At 47.2% G+C, this 21,402-nt stretch overlaps 1 protein-coding gene across 1 annotated transcript in view; it reads right to left on the reverse strand.

Annotated features, from left to right (window-relative positions):
* parp8 (poly (ADP-ribose) polymerase family, member 8) overlaps positions 1–21,402 on the reverse strand; it is a 629,329-nt gene that overhangs the window by 207,169 nt on the left and 400,758 nt on the right. Inside the window, exons 8-9 of the mRNA XM_072497074.1 lie at positions 13,378–13,438; positions 8,501–8,591 (exon numbers count right to left, since the gene is read on the reverse strand). Of these exons, the coding sequence (XP_072353175.1) occupies positions 8,501–8,591; positions 13,378–13,438 (152 nt within the window). The remainder of the gene's footprint in view (positions 1–8,500; positions 8,592–13,377; positions 13,439–21,402) is intronic.

The raw sequence follows: 21,402 nt of genomic DNA on the forward strand, positions 1-21,402 counted from the left end.
GGCATGTTGGGTGTTTGGAGGAGTGGGGTGATGCGTTTATATGATAGTTGTCTAAAGATGGTTGTGTTTTTTCTGTTTTGTATAAAAATGAAAACGCCTTGGATAAAATATTTTTTTTAAAGGTGGTAAATAAGTTTCTAAATTAGTGGACCAGTTTGGAGAGTGAAAATTGAAACATTAATGGTTATCAATAAGCAACAATACGTGTTCATGACAAACGGCGAAAATGTGGGATTTAAGGAGCGGGATTCTCCACCGGTGGGATTCTCTGTTTTGCCGGCGCCCGGGGGTTTCCTTATGGTGCGGGGCTGCCCCACGATGGGAAACCCCATTGACCGGCCGGCGTAACGGAGAATCCCGCCGGAGAGTCGAGGCAGAAATGTGGCGCGGCGGGGCGGAGAATCCAGCCCAAGGTTTTTAAAAATGAGTCGGGGATATTTGGATTAAAACAAAAGTGAACCTGGAAAAACTCAGCAGATTCATGCCTGAAAAGAGCAGAGCAAAGTTAACATCTTAGGTCAATGGAGAAAACCATAAACTCTACATTCCTCTTTTCACAGATGCTGTCTGACCTGCTGAGCACTTTGAGCAGTTTCACATTTTTTTCTGATTGTCAGTATCTGCAGCATTTGCTTTTAGTTCTGTTTTTTCACACTATGGATAGCTGGACTAGAAGGTAAAGGCCTACTTCTGTAACGGTGTTACTATGGGCTGCATATTCCACTTCCCCCTCCTCAGGTTGCAGTTGGCAGACAAGGGCAGTAAAATTGGGCACCATGCCATGGGCGCCATTCCTGGTATCTGTCTGGTCCTCCCCCCTCCCCAGCAATTTTACCTGTGGCTGGGGAGATGTCAGGAGGTCCACCCACCTGTTCGCCAATTGAGGCTCTTATGTGACCAATAAATGGTCACTTAAGAGTCTTCTCCAGCTTCTGCTAGGATTTAAGTAAAGGCAGGAGATCCCATTGCAAGGCAATTGGGTGGAGTGCCTCCTTTACAGGCCTACTGTGGCCTTTGATGGTTCGTCCCCAAGTTCCTATCACCCCCAATATTTTGTTTGACATTTCCCTGTCCACACCGCCGCAGAGTTAAGTGAGTTTAGAAACCCACATAACTTTGCTGACACTGGATCGAATGGTCACCCGGCATCTACCAGCCTCGGCGAGGAGACCACAGCAAGGTGCCGTTTAACACTAGCCCCTACAAATGTGGACCAGGAGGAATGGCACTTGGGGGGGAGGGGTCTCCAAGGCAATCGAAGATCTCCGGGTGGTCGGCCTCTGGGCAAGGTGGCATCCTGGCACAGCTGATGCCACCCAGACACCTTGGCAGTGCCTTCCGGGTGCTAGCCTGGCACTGTCAGGGTTCCCAGGTGGCACTGCCACCCTGGCATGTTGCCTGCACTGGGGATCATGCCCAGGGGTGCCCTGCCCATTTGAGGTGAGGTGCGTGAGGGGCGGTGCCCGCGGACCTCCTTATAGATGAGTTGGGGCATTGGGGGGTGTCGCGTCGGGGTGGGGGGTCGTGAGATTGGGGCGCCATTTAAAAATTAGCTCCTCAGTGTGTCCTGTGAGAGTACCTTTAAGAAATGGGTGTTTAAGAAATGTACCTTTAAGAAATGGGTGTTTATCAGTGATGTCAGAGTGTGGGTGGAGCCGGGCTGTGTGTCAGCTTTTTACTTTCGTTTTAGGCTGTTTGCTGCAGGGTGTGTTTTAGTTTTGTTTTCAGTGATGGAGCTGAAGCCAGACAAAGCAGGTGTACTGTTGATCTCTCCGCCATCAAAAGACTATCTCTTGATCATTTGGTGAATTTGGAATTATAAATGTTTTCAGTAGTGAATGTAAACCTGATGTGCTTCTGATAAAAGGTGTTTCTTTTGTCTTCTGGATGTTGTTTGGGAAGTTATTAAGGGTTACTTAGTGTTGTATTCTTTGGGGGTTGTATTTGAATTAATGGTTGCTAAGATGTTCACTGTATGTTTTAAAAAGGTTAACTTGAGTTCACAGAACATTGTTTTGCTTTAAAAAATACTTTTCCATTTCTGCTGTACCACACCTGTAGAGTGGGCCGTGTGCTCCCCATACCACAATCTATTAAAAGTTGTCGGTCAGGTGAACTCCATGATACACGTTGGGGTTTTCTAAACCCTGGCCCATAACAAATGCAGGATATGGCACTAAGTGTGGCCTTGGGAGCATGTTCCCCGCCAGGGCCCAAAATAGCAATAGAGTGCTGTTCGATAGCAGGGTCGTTCCTGGTGCTACAAGCTCTGGGAACAACCCTACTAATCCCGCCCATAATGGACTCTGATTTTTTTTTGATTCAATCGCGCCGATTGTATTGTATGTATTTGATGCAGTAAAGGTTACAAGATTGGGCTAGTATTTGACTGCTGCAGTCATATTTTTAAAATCGTGGTTTGAAAGACAGCTCGGCGTTTTGGGGCCAGAGATGCAATTAAAGCATCGTAAAGGTTTGGACTAATGGACTTTTATTTATATTGAGAGGGTTCCCTGCGGAATAGTAAATTAGAGACATTGTGTTCAGTTTCGTAGGATGATATAGTTAATGGGAGAAGCCAAGGGTTGAAGCAGGCAGGTATTGAAGTTTTCAAGGTTAGTTTTTGGCTGGAATGTGAGCGGAGAAGTTTTCTGAAGAAATACAGCCAGAGATTCTGCATTATTCTGTCAGGGGATCAAGTCTCTTTCTTTGAAGCAGACTCAAAAGATTTCTCCTTCTCAAAGTAGAGTATCCAAGACAGCTTTTAAAAAATTAATTTTGCAGGATGTGGGCGTCGCTGGTTCAGCCAGCATTTATTGCCCATCACTAGTTGCCCTTCAGAAGGTGGTGATGAGTTGCCTTCTTAAACCGCTGCAGTCCTTGAGGTGTAGGTACACTCACTGTGCTGTTAGGGAGGGAGTTCCAGGATTTTGCCCCAGTGACAGTGAAGGAACCGCGGTACATTTCCAAGTCAGGGTGGTGAGTGACTTGGAGGGGAACCTCCAGGTAATGGGGTTCTCAGGTATCTGCTGCTCTTGTCCTTCTAAATGGTAGTGGTTCTGGGTTTGGTAGGTGCTGTCTAAGGAACCTTGGTGAGTTACTGCAGTGCCTCTCTATACAGCAAGTATTCCTGGGTGCTAACTGTACTTAAAAGTGGCTTGGGACTTGAAATGGTTTTGTTGTTTGAGTTCAGGGTTATTGTGTCACTGTATTAATTCGCATTGTTTATTGAGTGAGCTATTTTCTTGTATGATGTTAAAGATATTTTAAGACTGTGTTAGTAATAAAGTTTGTTTTAATGTACCTTATCCCTATTTCTTCGTGAAATCACTCCTGGAGCGAGATAGCCTTTCCTCACAGTCTTACAAAATTAAAATAAAATATTGGTGTTTCTGTCTAGTATCCGAGCCACAATTGGGGTCTGGTCTGGGATTGTGATACTGGCGAGACATCTCTCCACTTAACTTCACAAACGGCTACATCAAAGTCTGCCTTTGGGGACTGGATGGGGTCTCTACAGTGACTACTTCTCCTGGGTCTGTTGGAGGAACCAGAAAGCTGTCAAGCTTCCAATGGGGGCAGAAGTCTCACCTTCAGCCAACAACCTAATGGCGATGGGGTTGAAGTATAGATCAGCCATGTCCTAATTAAATGGCAGAACAGTCTCACTGTTGTTCATGGAACCATAGAATCTCTACAGTACTCAAGGAGGACACTCAGTCCATCGAGTCTGCACCAACTCTCTGAGAGAGCTCCTTACCTAGGTCACACCTCCATCCCATCCCAGCAACCTCATCTAACATTTGGACAATAAGGGGCAATTTAGCATGGCCAATCTACCTAACCTACACATCTTTGGACTGTGGGAGGAAGTCAGAGCACCCAGAGGAGAAAGTGCAAACCCCGCACAGTCACCCAAGGTCAGAATTGAACCTATGAGGCAGCAGTGCTAACCACTGTTCCACAGTGCCACTGCTTAGAAATTCACAAACAGCAATGTTTTCAGAACAATTACAAACCTTTTTTTATAAGTTAAGAACCAATGGGGGATATTTTTCACTGTGTGCTACATATGGCTCCACATACCATATCTGTTCTGCCACCTGCTATTGGAATTGGCAGTGACTTTACTCTCCACTCACTTCAAGTGGAATATGACAATTCAGATAGTAAGTGCATTTTATGTGTTCCTAACACCACTTTGCATAGGTTTTGCACAACCTTTAATGAGGGGGCAGAGCCAATTTGCATATGTCATACATCGTATATTAAGCTTTGAAATTATATGTAGCACAAGGTCCATAAGTCACGCAGCATGCCAACTTTATTAGTGCTGACTGACCGAGATCATGATGTTTTAAGGGCCTTTTGAATTGTAATTTGTCCTCAAGCATTCTTTCAACCTAAGGTCTATTTGAATTTGTGTCTTTGCTGCGGAGACAGCACACCCATGGCCTGCTCCCAGCCCTTCGTTACTGCTTTGTTTCGCTGGCAATGTCAATATAAGAGGAAAGAATTAAAATTTATGTGTCTATATAGCCAAAAAATGTAATCATGAGGAGAATCAAATCTAATCTCAAATTGCCCAAACAATAAGGTACAAGATAAAACAGACAATACTAATTTTATTACCAGATCATAATATGACAGCAGTGCCTAATTAGTTTGCATTATTTGCAATGACATGTTTTCCAGTTTTCCATCAGCTATACATCAGCACATTGGCCACAAAATGATTTTATTTAGAACGACAAGTGATGGATTCTCCTGTTGCTCCAACAGATGAGTATTCGTCAGAGTCCAATCATTCATCAGCTAGATTGGTGTCGTCTCATATGTGATGTTGAATGGCAAACAGCCCAGAGCAGTGTTTTTCAAACTTTTTTTCTTGGGACCCACTTATGTCAACTGACCAACGTTCAGGACCCACACCGGCTGACCTTCAGGACCCACTTATTCCAAATGCTTTGTGCATTATGATACAAAGCCCTGAGGCTTACTTTTTTGCTATTTTAATCATCATAACTTTTCCTTGTACTGTGGCCCTATTTGCCTCTCGCCCTTGATTACCATCTATCTTTTTGCATTTTACTGTTCTTTCTTTTATTACTGTCCTTGTTTTCCTCATCTTTGCCACTTTGCTCCCAACCCCCTGCCATTCCCTTGGGATGGTGGAAATATTGAACTCTCTTCCGCAAACAACCGTTAAAATTGAGTGTTAACAGGAAATTTCCAAACTGAAACTGTTGGGTTTTCTTTAGTAAGTGTTTTAAGAATTATAAAACAAAGGTGAATAGATGGAGTTAAAATACAGACCAGTCATGATCTCATTAAATGGCAGAGCTGACATGAGGAAGAATAGTTTATTTTTGTTCCTACATTCCAACCTTCCTAATCCTGGACTGAACAGGTTTTCAAATTCTCACCCAGTCTATACATGTTGCCTGTTAAAGTTAATTCCTCCACCCCCTCTTCATAAAGAAAAGCTAAATCTAGAGGGAGATGAAACGAGGTATCATCCTTCTGTCAAAACCATTATTCTCTCGCTAATGACAATCCTTGGTCCTGAAGTAGAATTCCCCACACAACTCAGTAAATGCTGAGAATAATTCAAATATCCTACCCAAGCTGCATTTCTCAGATAAATATCAACCAGTTGTTAGGGTGATAGCCCCACTGCTTGTGTGTCTTCAACACTGCACCATGGGATCATTTATGTTAGAATGAGAGGGTGGACTTTTGACTGGAATCGAACCCAAAATCCTGTCACAATTACTTTTCAAATAAAGCTGTTGGTTGCGCGAAGACATGGCAGTTAAAACTCCTGCTTGCCCATGAGGAAAGCTAGGGAGGTATGTACAAACCAAAATCCTTCAACTAAAACTTTACCTTAAATTCTTTCTTGAGGCCTGAACAGGGGAACAGTGTGATCCTTTGACAGCAAACAAGAAAGACCCGGATATCTGGCGCTGAAACATTGCGACCTTTAACTCAGCGACCCTTCTGACACCCACCTACGACCCACCCGCGAGTCGGGACCTGCGCTCTGAAACATCCTGGCCGAGAGTGCATTACTAGGCAGCTCAGCATTTCATAGGTTAACTGTGTTTTCAGCAGCGCAGCTCATAACCTGCTCCAAATATTTCACACAACACCGGATAGGATCCCACTTATGAAGGAAGGAACCAGCAAGTACACTATTTTTGAAGTGTCATCACAGTTGTTCTGTGAGAATTTTGTTTTGCTTGCTTTAATTAATTATGGCACAGTAAAGTCCATTTGGCTGCCATGTTCACCATTTCCTGCTGAGGTTTTTTAGTCCATCATTGGCCAATAGCTGGAGTCAAGTGACAGGAAGATGGGTCCAAAACCTTTATGATAATGTGCATATGATGGCCTGTGCCAACAACCTCCATTGAGCAGGCTATTTGACAGTGCAACGGAATTTCAGCAAAGATCATTCCTTTTCACTCCATGTCTCCACAAGTGCACATTCTAACAGAGTTCTTCAGATTATACTCAGGAAGAGGAACCATGGGCAATTTTTCTTCACTCTAACCAAAGATTTGTTGAAACAAATCGCAGCATCCCCACCACTACATTGGATGGGGCCAGCTAATCAGCTATCTAACCTTTAACTTAATTATTTACACTATTTTTACCACAGTGAGACTGTGTTATTAAAGGTGGCCTGTGACACTGTGGTTAGCACTGCTGCCTCACAGCGGAAGAGACCCGGGTTCTATTCTAGCCTTGGGTCTGTGTGGAGTTTCTCCCTGTACCTATGTAGATTTCCTCCAGGTGCTCCGGTTTCCTCCCAAAGTCCAAAGATGTGCAGGTTCGGTGGAGTTACAGAGATAGGATGGGGGAGTGAGCCAATGTCAGATGCTCTTTCAGAGGGTTGGTGCTGACTTGATGGGCTGAATAGTCTCCTTCTGCACTGTAGGGATTCTATGATTCTGTGACACAACCCTGGCTGGTCACCCATATTCTACCCTCTATAAATTTGAGATAATCCCAAACTCTACTGCCCGCGCCTTAACTCGGACTAAATTCCATTCACACATCATTCGTTTGCTTGCTGACCTACATTGGCTCTTGATTAAGAGAGCTTGGGGCGAATTCTCCATTTGAAAGACTAAGTGCTGATGCCGGGACTGAATTACAAATGTTCCATGTGAATGAAAGCGGTGCCAGTCCTGGATTGATTCAGGTCCCGTTAATGGGCTAGCACCAACGCCACTAGAAATCAGCAATTCCAATGCGTGTTGACCCTCAGCCCAGCCAAGATGATGGGCACTCGTTGCGCTGAAGCACACCCAACCCATTGTTGGGTCGGCTGGGGCCAAAGGGTACCTAGGGGTGTGGCCTGGGGGCACCCATACAACCTGTGGCGCTATGTTCCCAGTGGGCAGTCAGCGGCATATGCAGCCACATGGCTGCCTTGAAGTCCGTGCAATGACAGTCCAAGTCGGGCCACCTCAACCTCCCAGCCCACCTCCTAGCCGTTACCCGCATTCTCCTCCTGGCCCTGGCAGACGTCCCCGGCGAACGGCCCAACTGTCAGCATACAATAGCGATGTTGGACACTGTTTGTACCGCCTCCCTACCCTCAGCAGACATGGCACCTGTGTCCCAATTTGAAATACCACAAGTGAACCTCGCCATCAGTAATTCCTCCTGGCAGAGGGGGAGCATCGCGGAAGTCCCAATAAACGCTGAGCCGGGCACGTTAATGATATGCCAACAGATTTACTGTACAATTTTCATGCCCACGCCAGCATGCGACATAAAACACATTCACGCCTCTGTCGAGGGACCGGAGCATGGTATTCCGTTTGGAACCTCGATTTTTGGCTTACGCCGAATTCTCCGCCCAACTGTTTTTCCCGATTCTGGCTTCGGCTGATGGAGAATCCTGCCCCAATTCTAATCCTTGTTTTTGAATCCTTCCATGACATTGCTCCTCCCTATCTCTATAATCGCTGGCTGAATAGATGAAATCACTGGTGAGGAAGGTAGGGTTCATATAACAAATTTGTCCCATTCCATCTTCCCAGTAACGCAACTACTATGCTGCCTGAGATAGAGCTGAGTCCCAAGATCTGTTAGGCACCAACCTACATCAAATGGAATGGTCATCCTCTGAGGTACTGGGGGAAATGAAAGTAAATCTTTTCAGGGTAATCTTCTGGCTTTAGGCTGCCAGTGAGGAGAATCTCCCATCATGATTGTGCATTGGAGGTGATCAAGAATGACCCGCAATTGTAGACAGTGCCTGCCCAAATGTTCAATTTCTGTTCTTGGCATGTGCTGGGAAGGTAAAGTCTGAAAATTATCTCTCCTATACAATAGCTTTATTTTTCATTCCCATCCAAATGAATGATTGGGTGGCAAAATTGATTTTTGGCACCTATGTACATTAAACTTTTTCAGATATTGATAAAATTGCTGTGAGCAAACACTCGTAATTAACCTAGAGGTCCAGAACAGTACTAACCTGGGCCATTTAAATACTGTGTGAGAGAGCAATGCAGCCGCACTATCACAGGTTCCGTGCGAATTACGTCCCAAGCAATAGCAATCTCCTCCTGTCAAATAGCCAGGCAAGCAGAAACAGAACAATTTATTCAGATATATAAAAGTAATAAGATCTATCAGGAATACATAATGAATGATCATGGTAAACACACACTTAATTTGTTTTCTAATATATAACAAATATACTTGCGTATCTTGTGTGCTAAACCTGACACCATTTAACTTGTCATGTTAACATCTCAATCATGCTTGACTCCTTTTAAATTGTTACCATCCAACATCACAATCCATTGCAAGAAACTTGAGACTTAAGATAAAACCAGGCTGGGATCTTGTTGGCAAAACTCATCTTGTTGACAATTTTAGTGAAATGTTTGGCTTAAGAATGTTGCACCGGCCCCAAGCGGGTGGATGGGATGATGTGTCCTGTTTGTCAAAGCCAGTTCAGTCAGTCTTTGAAATTGATGGGCAATAGGGCCATGTGACATCCCAATTCCTTAAGCAAACATGTTTGAAGCTTAAGTTTGGCAGAATCTAGCAACTGAAAGTCTTTGTTTCGGATGGTTGTTTCCAGCACACTTTCCCTCAAACCAGGCTTTCAGATCAAGATTTCTGCTTTCCAGTTTTCACTGCAGATTCATTCAGATTTTTGCAGTTTCAAAAATACAGCAGCTTTTCTGAAGAAAACACGAGAGAGAGATAGAGAGAGAGAGAAAATTGGTCCTTTCCCCTGAGTGTCCAGGGACCTAACGCTGCTTTCCTTGAGTCTCTGGAAATCATCCCAATCACCACCTGCTAATGGGCAGGATATGGCCTTTGGTGTCCATGTACATAGATCCCTGAAAGTTGCCACCCAGGTTGATAGGGTTGTGAAGAAGGCCTATGGAGTGTTGGCCTTTATTGGTAGAGGGATTGAGTTCCGGAGTCGGGAGGTCATGTTGCAGCTGTACAGAACTCTGGTACGGCCGCATTTGGAGTATTGCGTACAGTTCTGGTCACCGCATTATAGGAAGGACTTGGAGGCTTTGGAGCGGGTGCAGAGGAGATTTACCAGGATGTTGCCTGGTATGGAGGGGAAATCTTATGAGGAAAGGCTGATGGACTTGAGGTTGTTTTCGTTGGAGAGAAGAAGGTTAAGAGGAGACTTAATAGAGGCATACAAAATGATCAGGGGGTTGGATAGGGTGGACAGTGAGAGCCTTCTCCCGCGAATGGATATGGCTGGCACGAGGGGACATAACTTTAAACTGAGGGGTAATAGATATAGGACAGAGGTCAGAGGTAGGTTCTTTACGCAAAGAGTAGTGAGGCCGTGGAATGCCCTACCTGCTACAGTAGTGAACTCGCCAACATTGAGGGCATTTAAAAGTTTATTGGATAAACATATGGATGATAATGGCATAGTGTAGGTTAGATGGCTTTTGTTTCGGTGAAACATCGTGGGCCGAAGGGCCTGTACTGCGCTGTATTGTTCTATGTTCTATGTTCTATGTATGCTCAATTCATTGGCTACCAGTCAACCAATTGAACCAAGTCCCACCCCATCTCTCAGGTGCCACAAAGGCTGAGTTTTGCTGCTCGAAAACTGGCATCATATACTATGTTGCAACTTCTTGAATTCCTCATTCTCTCTGCTGCTTGACTTAAAGATACATGTCCATTAAGCATTCATGGATCAAAATGATAACGGCAAAAAATAAAGAAAGGGGGAATAAGGGAATCAACTGGAGGACCCTTACACATCCTAGCTGCTAACTCGATCAGAACAGAATTACTTTGTTCATCATGATTTATCCTGCCATTTGATATTAGTATTTTTGTTCTTTAAGACCACCTTCACCAAGAAAATCCATATATATTTGGAGGAACTTATAAAAGACAGGTTAGGCCACATTACAAGTTTAATGACACTGTCATGCATTGAGCATACTCATACTACTATTATCTTTATTATTGCCACAAGTAGGCTTACATTAACACTGCAAAAAAGTTACCGTTAAAAGCCCTGATTCGCCACACTCCGGCGCCTGTTTGGGTACACAGGGGGAGGATTCAGATTGTCCAAATTACCAAACAAGCACATCTTTCAGGGCTTGTGGGAGGAAACCGGAGTACGTGGAGGAAACCCACGATGACACGGGAGAACATGCAGACTCCGCACAGACAGTGACCCAAGCTGGGATCCGAACCTGTGACCCTGATGCTGTGAAGCAACAGTGCTAACCACTGTGCTACTGTGCCACACATTAAAATATTTGGAGATTTAGAGATTTCTTGGGAGTCTCAATTATAAAATGATAAATGTTCATGCTCTACTTATTTCAGTTTGTCTATTAACATTATTTATGGGAAAACTTTTATCCTTACATTTAAGCATAGTACCTAAGTTACACACAATAGATGAAGATGCTGGATGCTATCTGTAGTTAAACCATAAATTCTGTTGTAAAGAGTACACTTCAAAGTGCAGCTGTTTGTTGATGATTGTTTGCCTGGATATGTGTGGCTCCAACAAAACTTTAGGGAAATTGACACCGTTCAGGACAAAGCAGTGTGGTCGATTGGCACCCTGTCCACCACCTGAAACATTCACTCCCTCACCACCCACACCCAGCAGCAGCACTGTATACTATGGGGGCGATTCTCCGATATTAAGGCCAAGTGTTCGCGCCGTCATGAACGCCGTCGCGTTTCACGATGGCGCAAACACGCCGCTCCAGCGTCCTTACTCGGCGCCAAATGGGTGCTGCGCCAACCCGCGCATGCGCAGTTGGGGCAGCCCAATCCTGCACATGTGTAGTTGGGCCACGCCATCCTGCGCATGCGTGGGGAACGTCTTACGCACGCCGGCCCCTCACCAACATGGAGCCGGTGTTCTGGGGCCGCGCGCGGAAGGAGGTAGGCCCGGGGGGGGTGAGAGGCCAGACCCCAGCGGAGGCCACCCTGGTGAAGGAGTCCCCCCCACAGGCCACCCCCCCCAGCGTTCCCGCAGAATTCCCGCCGGCAGCGACCAGGGGTGGACGGCGCCATCTGGAACCTGTCGTGTCGTGGAGGCCGCTCAGCCCATCCGGCCGGAGAATCGCTGCTCGCCGGTTCTCCGAGCGGCCCGGTGCGAATCATGCGCTGCTGGTTTCCGGGGGGGTGGGAGAATCGCGTGCCGGGGTCGGGGCGGCGTGGCGCGATTCGCGCGGCGCCCCGGCAATTCTCCCACCCAGCATGGGGGGGGCGAGAATAGCGCCCTATATACCACAATGCACTACAGCAACTCACGACAGCACTATCCAACACGTGACCTGGACCATCTAGACCAACAAGGGCAACAGGTACATGGGAATACCACAACCTGCAAATTCACCTCCAAGGCATACATCATCCTGACTCAGAACTACATCGCTGTTCCTTCACTGTCGCTGGGTCAAAAATCTGGAACTCCCTCCCTAACAGCATTGGGGTGCATCTGCACCACATGGATGGCAGCAGTTCAAAAATGTGACTCACCCACCACATTTCAAGGGCAATTAGCGATTGGAAATACATGCAGGCCTAGCCAGTAACATTCACATCCCATGAAAACATGGTTTCACACTTCGGCCTGGGAGTGAATGTTTCCCAGTACAGTAATTGATTAACTTCCAGCCTTTGAGTCCATTGGTCCATGTTTCAATTATGGGGGTAATGCTTCGCTTCAATCTCCTACAATTTATTCTTATAACCCTTTGAATGTTATTCCTGGGACTGGATTCAGTGCTTGGACTAACTGTTATGAAGTAGTGCATGCTCTTGAGCTACGGAAGAGCTACAGTGCCCAAGTTGTTCAGTGACTTCCTTGAGGAACTTTACACTTGTGGAATTCTGGCAATAGCAGAGTCTGGGCTCACACATTACTGACCCTCACTATCGAGACTCGGGCCTCAAGAAAGAATAATCAGGTGATTTCCTGAAAGGCACCACCAGCAGTACTCTGTTCAAATGACCTGTTGTCAAGTCTGGGATGTAAATCAGTGCCTTTGGTAGGTTTTGAAGTGAATTTTTTTTAAAAAATGACACATCTACATTTGATGTGACATATCAATAAAGTATTTAATTTTACATAATTCATGGGAATTTACACAAGATTTATACAAGATATCATTCTCCGAATTACTGACTGGGGGGTCCAACCAATATGGGTAGCTTTCACCTTTGGCCAGCCCCATCTGTTAGGATTAGCCACACATGACTCAATTTCAAATTACCATACCTCCATCTCTATGAATGGTGGCACAGCCTCACCATATGATACATCTCATTTTCTTTCCCACTTTTCCGGTATTTATTTCATACTATCCTTTCATCGGCTGTTTGTCATACATCATTCCCTGGTTGAGGTTATAGGCTGGAAAATTATTCATACCCCTGCCTATCACACTTGGTACAACATCACAGCCTAGAATGGATTTCCAATTTTTCTCTTTTCCTCTTCCCAAGGTGAAGAAACTGCCTCTCATCAATTCTCAGAGACGACGATCAAAAATCTGATTGTCCTTTTGGGCCCACAAGGATAAACTCGCCATTCATTCATCCATGTCACTGCTTCTCATATCAGCACTGTGCAACCCATCAATTGATGTCTGGGATGAGTTAACCATGTGCGCAATCAATGCGTAAGGCAGCTTTATTATCCTCAACATTATCACAGCACTGCAGACAATTTTAATTTTTCAACTTAAGAATAGAATTTAATGAGCCGTGAATAAAGTGCCCTTCAGTATAAATTCAGAAACGTTATTCAATTTATTTGCACATAAATTAATGAATCATGGTGTAAAATAATGAACAGCAGGTTTGTTTACTCACATCGAGGAAGCTGACGTCAATGTGCAAGTCGATGTCCACATCATCAATTGCTCCATACTCCCTGAAAAAGAATGGTTTAAATGAATGTCTCCAGAAATTAATCGTAGCTCAGAAATTAACCTCTTAAAGATGCAAGTAAATGCAGCATACCAGTGGTCAGGAAAATGACTTGGCTGCTAACAAACATATGAAAAAGCTGTGAATCTCCACTTTGTGACTTGACCATGTCATCTAGGCTGACAATCCAGTGTTGCACCTTCCCTTGAATGAGATGAAAAATCAAGCCCACACCTAGCTGTTTAGTTGAGTTAGTAAACGATCGAACTTGAAGAAAAGAAACATAGAAACTTAGAAGATAAGAGGAGGCCATTTGGCCCTTCGAGCCTGCATTTGTCACGATGGCTGATGGTCCAACTCAATAGCCTAATCCTGCTTTCGTCTCATAACCCTTGATCCTATTTGCCTCAAGTGCCATATCTAGACACCTCTTGAATCTATTCAACGTCTTTGATGTGTTGGGTATGCGGGGTCTGCGAGGACTGTGTTTACTGCAGCAGTGAGAGAGACAGGCTTCCAACACTTGAAGAAATGCAACTCGATTTTATTGAACTCTTAACTATCATACGCACTTTAACTGTGGATTGACACTATGCTGAGTTGACTGGAGACCTGAGGCTAACTGACCAGACTATCTTACCACCACATGGTGGATGTTCTAGTTGCTGCTCATGGGCTCTGACTGTCTCAGAGGCTGGATCCCAAGAGAGTGGGAAAACTAGTGCCCTCTGGCTTTATAGTGGTCGTGTCCTATCTGGTGATTGGCTGCTGTGTTCACTGGTCATCCTGTGTGTCAATCACTGCCTGTCTGTGCACAATCATATGCCTGTGTGTTTATTATGACATCTCCCCTTTTTTTTGTTACTTATTAAAACATGTGTGTAGGTCAATAAATAGTGAGTGTGTGTGTGTACAGGAGCCTGACTATGTACAAAGTATGTTAACATATTCACATGGGAAGGTGCCTGGTGAAGATACAGGGCAGATAACAAATTAGGAAGAAACAATATGTACAGATATGTAACCGGATCACAAGGTAATGCGACATTCAGTCTATAAATTCAGTCTCTGTGGCGGGCGACGAGTTCTGGTTGACCGCCTCAAGGGTGGTTCAGGGGCCGCCTGCACTTGAGTGGGCAGAAGTGCCTCTAATGTAGAGGTTGGTAAAAGAACTGGCAGATCGGTGGCCTCGTGGAAGGGCGTGTCCTGAGGAACCCGCATGCGAGGCGGGACATCACGTTCAGGTGGCGGGCGTGGAAGTAGCCGCTTATTACGCCGAAGAAAGGAGCCATCGTGCATGCGAACGAGGAACGATCTCGGGGCCACTTGCTTAACCACCACAGCCGTGGCAGACCAGCCACCGTCAGGAAGCTGAACACGAACTGGGTCAGCAGGAGCCAGAGCAGGGAGATCTGTGGCGTGGGCGTCGTACACCGACTTGCATTGAGCCCGAGACTGTTGCATCCTCTGCAGGATCAGAAAATTGTGAAGGTCCGGTATGTATATAGCCAGCACCATCGTCCGTAGTGTGCAGTTCATTAGCAGCTGTGCAGGGGACAGGCCAGCGGACAAAGGAGTCGCCCGGTAGGCTAACAGCGCTAGGTTAAAATCCGAACCCAAGTCAGCAGCTTTGCCCAACAGTCTTTTAACAATGTGGACCCCTTATTCAGCCTTCCTATTCGACTGGGGGTAGTGGGGGCTTGAAGTGACGTGCGTAAAATTGTACCGCCGGGCAAAATCCGTCCACTCCTGGCTGAAGAAACACGGGCCATTATCAGTCATAACTGTAAATGGAATGCCATGACGGGCAAAAGTCTCTTTGCATGCCTTGATGACCGTTGCTGATGTGAGGTCAGTCAGTCTAACCACCTCGGGGTAGTTGGAAAAGTAGTCCACGAGGAGGACATAGTCTCGGCCCTTTGCATGAAAGAGGTCAATACCAATTTTGGACCATGGGGATGACACCTGTTCATGCGGCTGTAGAGTCTCTTAGGGCAGAGCCGGCTCGAACCTTTGACACGTTGGGCAATTGAGGACCGTGTTGGCGATATCTTGACTGATGCCTGGCCAATATACTGCCTCTCGGGCTCGACGGCGACGCTTTTCAACTCCCAGATGATCCTCGTGGATTTGGCCGTGGACCAGCTCTTGCATGCTCTGTGGGATTACTATCCTGTCCAGCTTCATGAATATGCCGTCCACTACCGCTAGATCGTCCTTTATATTATAAAACTGTGGGCATTGCCCCTTTTGCCAATGTCGCATTACCCGCTGGAGTAAAGGATCCCTGGCCATCTCCTGACGAATCTGCATGACCCTTTCATCAGTGGCCGGAAAGTTGGATGCACAAAACTTCACCTGAGCGTCTATCTGACAGGCAAAGTCCGACTGCTCACACGGCGTGGTGATGGATCTAGAGAGTGCGTCGGCCACAATGAGCTCTTTGCCCGGGCTGTAGACCAGGTCGAAATCGTAGCGGCGGAGTTTGAGGAGGATACGTTGTAGCTGTGGCGTCATATCATTGAGGTCTTTTTGGATGATGTGAACCAATGGTCTGTGGTCTGTCTCAACCGTGAATTTGGGGAGTCCATACACGTAATCATGGAATTTGTCAATCCCTTTGAGGAGGCCCAGGCATTCTTTTTCAATCTGAGCGTATCGTTGCTCAGTAGGCATCATGGCTCTAGAGGCATATGAGACTGGGGCCCAGGAGGAGGATTCGTCCCGCTGGAGGAGCACTGCCCCAATGCCAGCCTGGCTCGCGTCGGTGGAGATCTGCGTCTCCTTGGCGGAGTCAAGAAATGTCAGTACCGGGGCCTTGATGAGTTTCGCCTTGAGCTCACGCCACTCTTGCTCATGAGCGGGGAGCCACTGGAAGTCTGTAGTTTTTCTGACAAGATTGCGGAGAGCTGTGGTGTGTGATGCAAGGTTGGGGATAAACTTCCCAAGGAAATTGACCATCCCTAGGAAGCGGAGGACCACCTTCTTGTCCTCTGGGGTCTTCATGGCGTTGATCGCCGCCACCTTGTCCTTATCTGGCCGCACACCGAACTGCAAAATATGGTCGCCAAGGAACCTTATTTCTGCTGGACCGAACGAGCATTTGGCTGTATTGAGTCGGAGGCCATGCTCGTGGATCCTGTGGAACACTCGCTTGAGGCGATCGATGTGCTCCTGAGGAGATGTGGACCAGATAATAATATCATCGACGTACACTCGCACCCCCTCGATACCCTCCATCATTTGCTCCATTATGCGGTGGAACACTTCCGAGGCGGAGATGATGTCAAGGGGCATCTGGTTGTAACAGGGTGACCGAACGGGGTGTTAAATGTACACAACTTTCGACTGGCCGCATCCAGCTGTATTTGCCAAAACCCCTTGGAGGCATCCAGCTTTGCGAAAAGCTTGGCGTGAGCCATTTCACTGGTGAGCTCTTCTCGTTTAGGTATAGGGTAGTGTTCCCTCATGATGTTACGATTCAAATCTTTGGAGTCGATGCAAATGCGAAGTTCCCCATACGGTTTTTTGACACAGACCATGGAACTATCCCAGTCCGTGGGTTCAGTGAACTTAGAAATGACGCCCTGGTCCTGGAGGTCTTGCAGCTGCTGCTTGAGGCGGTCCTTGAGGGGTGTCGGCACCCGACGCGGTGCATGAACCACAGGTGTGGCATTCGGCTTCAGCAGTATCTTGTATCGGTAAGGTAGTCTGCCCATACCTTCGAAGACGCTGTGGTATTGTGCTATGATGTCATCTAATTGGGCTTGGAAGTTGCCTCTGCGGACGACATGGTGAGAACCCGCTGCACCAGATTCAGGACTTTGCAGGCCCGAGCACCGAGCAGAGAAGCTCTGTTGGTTCCTACAATTTCAAAACGCAGGGTTGCTTCTGAAAAACGATGGGATACCGCAAGCTGGCATGAGCCACTGGCAGCAATGGCATTGCCATTGTAGTCGATGAGCTGGCAGGCCAGTTGAAGAATGCTTGACTTTACGCGGATGGTGTCAAGGTCAGACTTTGAAATGAGGTTCGCTGAAGTGCCGGTGTCCCGCCTGAAGCATATGCGAGCCTTGTTGACCGTAAGGGTGGCACACCACTCGTCATCCAGATCAATGCTCATCACTGGGAGTCGTTTCGCCTTCTTCGCTGAAAGCATCGTATGCTTGGTGATGATGCCCACCCGGAATGGGGATGTGAGGCCCTCGGTGTCGGAATCTGGAACCATGTTGGAGTCGGAGTCTGCAACGGGTTGCTGTACTGACCGGACGTTCCTGCGCTGCGACTGGGATCGCAGTGTATTGGGCAGTTGAGCAGATCTGCACAGGGCTGCGTAGTTGCCAAGCTTGCCACACTGGAGACAGCGTCGAGATTTAGCGGGACATTGCCGCTCCAAATGTGCGGAGCCACAGTTGTTGCACGTCATGGCGCCGACATCAGGACGCTCCGTGCGCCACTGCGCATGCGCTGTGTGGTCGAACGATGTGCGCACCTGCGCATTTCGGTCGTCAACCTCGCCGTCCCCTTGGTCGTGGCGTGCATGCGCAGGAGCTCGGGAAAAGCGCGCAAAATGGCTGCCCTCATCCAGACTCAGGCCCTGGAGCTGTTTTACGGCCTGCACCTGCTCCGCAGCATGGGGGCCTTGCCGTACCATCTCTGCCGCCTTGATATGGGAGTACTGGTTGTTAGCGTGCTCGTGGAGGACGCAGGTTCCAATGGCGATGGGAAGGGTGAGCTGCTTAACTTTAAGGAACTGCTGGCGAAGGGGATCGGAGTGGACCCCAAAAACGATCTGGTCGCGGACCATGGAGTCGGAAGTGGAGCCGTAGTTGCAGGACTGCGCGAGGATATGAAGGTGGGTTAAGAAGGACTGGAAAGGTTCATCCTTACCCTGCAGCCTCTGCTGGAACACATAGCGTTCAAAGCTCTCGTTGACTTTGATGTCACAGTGGCTGTCGAACTTCAGCAGGACTGTTTTAAACTTTGTCTTGTCCTCGCCTTCAGCAAAGGTGAGGGAGTTGAAGATGTGTATAGCGTGGTCCCCAGCTGTAGAGAGGAAGAGAGCGATCTTCCTGGCATCCGATGCGGTTTCGAGGTTGGTGGCATTAAGAAACAGCTGGAACTTCTGCTTGAAAATCTTCCAGTTAGCACCGAGGTTGCCGGCGATGCGGAACTGCGGGGGAGAGCGGACGCTGTCCATGTTACCGGATGGCTGATCGCTGGTCAAAGGCAGACTATCTCAAGGTAGGTCCGTCAAACTCGAGCATAACTCACTGGTACCATGATGTGTTGGGTATGCCAGGTCTGCGAGGACTGCGTTTACTGCAGCAGTGAGAGAGACAGGCTTCCAACACTTGAAGAAATGCAACTCGATTTTATTGACCTCTTAACTATCATACATATTTTAACTGTGGGTTGACACTATGCTGACTTGACTGGAGACCTGAGGCTAACCTGACCAGACTATCTTACTACCACATGGTGTATGTTCTAGTTGCTGCTCATGGGCTCTGGCTGTCTCAGAGGCTGGATCCTGTGTGTCAATCACTGCCTGTCTGTGCACCATCATATACCTGTGTGTATATTATGACAGTCTTAGCCTCAACTAAGTGCAAGAACATCCTTCCTCAGAAAAGGAGATCGAAACTGCACACAATGCTTTAGGTGTGGCCTCACCTAGGCCCTGTATAATTGCAACAACACATCTCTACTCCAGGACGGTATGTTGCCTCCCTGGTGCCAGGGTCCAGGATGTCTCCGAACGGGTAGAGGGAATCCTGAAGGGGGAGGGCAAACAGGCAGAGGTCGTTGTACATATTGGTACTAACGACATAGGCAGGAAGGGGCATGAGGTCCTGCAGCAGGAGTTCAGGGAGCTAGGCAGAAAGTTAAAAGACAGGACCTCGAGGGTTGTAATCTCGGGATTACTCCCTGTGCCACGTGCCAGTGAGGCTAGAAATAGGAAGATAGAGCAGACAAACACGTGGCTAAACAGCTGGTGTAGGAGGGAGGGTTTCTGTTATCTGGACCACTGGGAGCTCTTCCGGGGCAGGTGTGACCTGTATAAGATGGACGGGTTGCATCTAAACCGGAGAGGCATAAATATCCTGGCCGCGAGGTTTGCTAGTGTCACACGGGAGGGTTTAAACTAGTATGGCAGGGGGGTGGGCACGGGAGCAATAGGTCAGAAGGTGAGAGCATTGAGGGAGAACTAGGGAATAGGGACAGTGTGGCTCTGAGGCAGCGCAGACGGGGAGAAGTTGCTGAACACAGCGGGTCTGGTGGCCTGAAGTGCATATGTTTTAATGCAAGGAGCATTACGGGTAAGGCAGATGAACTTAGAGCTTGGATTACTACTTGGAACTATGATGTTGTTGCCATTACAGAGACCTGGTTGAGGGAAGGGCAGGATTGGCAGCTAAACGTTCCAGGATTTAGATGTTTCAGGCGGGATAGAGGGGGATGTAAAAGGGGAGGCGGAGTTGCGCTACTTGTTCAGGAGAGTATCACAGCTATACAGCGAGAGGACACCTCAGAGGGCAGTGAGGCTATATGGGTAGAGATCAGGAATAAGAAGGGTGCAGTCACAATGTTGGGGGTATACTACAGGCCTCCCAACAGCCAGCGGGAGATAGAGGAGCAGATAGGTAGACAGATTTTGGAAAAGAGTAAAAACAACAGGGTTGTGGTGATGGGAGACTTCAACTTCCCCAATATTGACTGGGACTCACTTAGTGCCAGGGGCTTAGACGGGGCAGAGTTTGTAAGGAGCATCCAGGAGGGCTTCTTAAAACAATATGTAAACAGTCCAACTAGGGAAGGGGCGGTACTGGACCTGGTATTGGGGAATGAGCCCGGCCAGGTGGTAGATGTTTCAGTAGGGGAGCATTTCGGTAACAGTGACCACAATTCAGTAAGTTTTAAAGTACTGGTGGACAAGGATAAGAGTGGTCCGAGGATGAATGTGCTAAATTGGGGGAAGGCTAATTATAACAATATTAGGCGGGAACTGAAGAACATAGATTGGGGGCGGATGTTTGAGGGCAAATCAACATCTGACATGTGGGAGGCTTTCAAGTGTCAGTTGAAAGGAATACAGGACAGGCATGTTCCTGTGAGGAAGAAAGATAAATACGGCAATTTTCGGGAACCTTGGATGACGAGTGATATTGTAGGCCTCGTCAAAAAGAAAAAGGAGGCATTTGTCAGGGCTAAAAGGCTGGGAACAGACGAAGCCTGTGTGGCATATAAGGAAAGTAGGAAGGAACTTAAGCAAGGAGTCAGGAGGGCTAGAAGGGGTCATGAAAAGGCACTGGCAAATAGGGTTAAGGAAAATCCCAAGGCTTTTTACACTTACATAAAAAGTAAGAGGGTAGCCAGGGAAAGGGTTGGCCCACTGAAGGATAGGCAAGGGAATCTATGTGTGGAGCCAGAGGAAATGGGCGAGGTACTAAATGAATACTTTGCATCAGTATTCACCAAAGAGAAGGAATTGGTAGATGTTGAGTCTGGAGAAGGGGGTGTAGATAGCCTGGGTCACATTGTGATCCAAAAAGACGAGGTGTTGGGTGTCTTAAAAAATATTAAGGTAGATAAGTCCCCAGGGCCGGATGGGATCTACCCCAGAATACTGAAGGAGGCTGGAGAGGAAATTGCTGAGGCCTTGACAGAAATCTTTGGATCCTCGCTGTCTTCAGGGGATGTCCCGGAGGACTGGAGAATAGCCAATGTTGTTCCTCTGTTTAAGAAGGGTGGCAGGGATAATCCCGGGAACTACAGGCCGGTGAGCCTTACTTCAGTGGTAGGGAAATTACTGGAGAGAATTCTTCGAGACAGGATCTACTCCCATTTGGAAGCAAATGGACGTATTAGTGAGAGGCAGCACGGTTTTGTGAAGGGGAGGTCGTGTCTCACTAACTTGATAGAGTTTTTCGAGGAGGTCACTAAGATGATTGATGCAGGTAGGGC

The sequence above is a fragment of the Scyliorhinus torazame genome, chromosome 3 (assembly GCF_047496885.1).
Source record: "Scyliorhinus torazame isolate Kashiwa2021f chromosome 3, sScyTor2.1, whole genome shotgun sequence".
Lineage (NCBI taxonomy): Eukaryota > Metazoa > Chordata > Chondrichthyes > Carcharhiniformes > Scyliorhinidae > Scyliorhinus > Scyliorhinus torazame.